Raw genomic sequence first — 1,839 nt, 5'->3', positions numbered from 1 at the left:
AGAGAAAAAGATTATACTCAGGGAACAAGACATGATTATCAGGTTATGGGAGCATCAGGTCCTGAGATCTGTATATGAACCTAACATCTTTTGCTTTTCATGAAACACCTCTGGTTTCATGGGCATAAAACACTGATTAGCTCAGATTAATGGAGATAAGATATGGGTGTGGTTCTACTTTCTGAAAGGCTAAGACTAATTCACGGTTTTGCAAAATCTAAGCCCAAATTCCCTCTAGCTCTCTAAACGTGTGCTTCCTACTCTGAAGGTTTTCAGATAAGCAGGAATTGTCTTCTTCAATGTAGGAGGTTAAATAAAGCAAGAGTAAAATTGGTCATTATCAAAATTAAACATAAAGGAGAGGGAAGGGTGAAATTAAAAATTTGAGTGGGATTGTCTAGGCTGGAGCTCGTTATGTTAGCAAATCCCTGTTCCCTCCTTCTGTTATGCCTTGTATTTGCTACAGTGACAAAAGATTTAACCGAATGCATTTGTCCCAACAAATCAATTAAAACTAACATTTGATTTTCATAAAGCTTCAAGAAGATTTTTGCAAACATGGCATCTGAACGCACCACCAATTTCACTGCTCTGCCAGGCTGGGCAGACCCTTTGACAAGCTGCAAGGATGAAGATTTCTTACAGGTGAGATCCTATCTCTCCATCGTTTATGGCCTAATCTTCCTGGTGTGCTTCCCAGGGAACATCATGACAATTTTTGTTTACTTTGCCAAGATGAGGCCCTGGAAAGGCAGCACCATCATTATGTTAAACCTGGCTATCACTGACTTATTATATATAGCCACACTTCCTTTCTTTATACACTACTCTGTTAATGGAAATAACTGGATTTTTGGAGACTTCATGTGCAAGTTTATCCAGTTTTGTTTCTACTTCAACATGTACAGTGGTATTATCTTCCTTAGCTGCTTCAGCATTTTCCGCTTTTTTGTAGTTGTCCATCCAATTAAATGCTTTTTTGTTCAAAAACAGAGATGGGCAGTGGTGACTAGCATAGTAGTTTGGATTATTTCACTGGTGGCCATGAGCCCCTTGGGCTTCTTGATTGCCACGAGGCGTACACAGAACAGGACAATCTGCCCGGATCTAGCTGCTGCTGAGGACCTTGACACTAGTCGGTGGTATAACTGGCTGCTGACTAGCCTGGCCTTCTTCTTGCCCTTGCTGACAGTGACTCTGTGCTACGTGATCATTATTTACACCTTGGCTACTGGGCCTCACACGCAGGCTTGCTACAAACAAAAGGCTCGCAGGCTTGCCATCATCCTCTTGGTGGTCTTCTATGTGTGCTTCCTCCCCTTCCACGTCTTTCGAGGCATTCGGCTGGAGCTCCGAGTACGACCAGTTAGCTGCCACTTGAAGAACATGATACTTTTTATGTTTATTATAGTTAAACCTTTAGCAGCTTTGAATACGTTTGGAAACTTACTGCTCTATGTTGTCACGGGAGACAACTTCCAGCAGGCAATCCTCTCGCTCCTCAAGTTTCGGACAAACAAGAACCTGAAGTAGAAGAGACTGATGCCATCAAAGAGTTACAGAGGAAGGGTCCAAACCTGCCCTCAACCAGCCAGGCACAAACTCCCTGCCATCAGAGTACTCAGATTAACCCTGCCAGCACCAAAGGAAAGTTAATGTGTTCTGTGTTTTGGAGATAGAAATTGATCATCAGTAGAGAAAACTTGTAATTTAAAATAGAAAGCTTAAATAAAGTACTAAAAAATTAAATGTGTAACTTTGCAGAAATTTCTCTGCATTTGCTTCCTGAATCCTTGATACCTGTGATTCTGTGATTCTGTGATTCTGTGATACCTCTTT

The 1,839-nt window shown here is 41.5% G+C and overlaps 1 protein-coding gene across 1 annotated transcript; it reads left to right on the top strand.

Annotated features, from left to right (window-relative positions):
* The first annotated feature begins 558 nt into the window (after window positions 1-558).
* Window positions 559-1,533, top strand: LOC104338614 (2-oxoglutarate receptor 1). Its single transcript, XM_009944675.2, has one exon. The coding sequence runs from the start codon at window positions 559-561 to the stop codon at window positions 1,531-1,533; it is 975 nt and encodes a 324-aa protein (XP_009942977.2).
* Window positions 1,534-1,839: the final 306 nt, after the last annotated feature.

This window comes from Opisthocomus hoazin, chromosome 1 (genome assembly GCF_030867145.1).
Source record: "Opisthocomus hoazin isolate bOpiHoa1 chromosome 1, bOpiHoa1.hap1, whole genome shotgun sequence".
Taxonomy (NCBI): Eukaryota; Metazoa; Chordata; class Aves; order Opisthocomiformes; family Opisthocomidae; genus Opisthocomus; species Opisthocomus hoazin.
The sequence above is the reverse complement of the archived record's forward strand: the minus strand, read 5'-3'. Positions and strand labels throughout refer to the sequence as shown.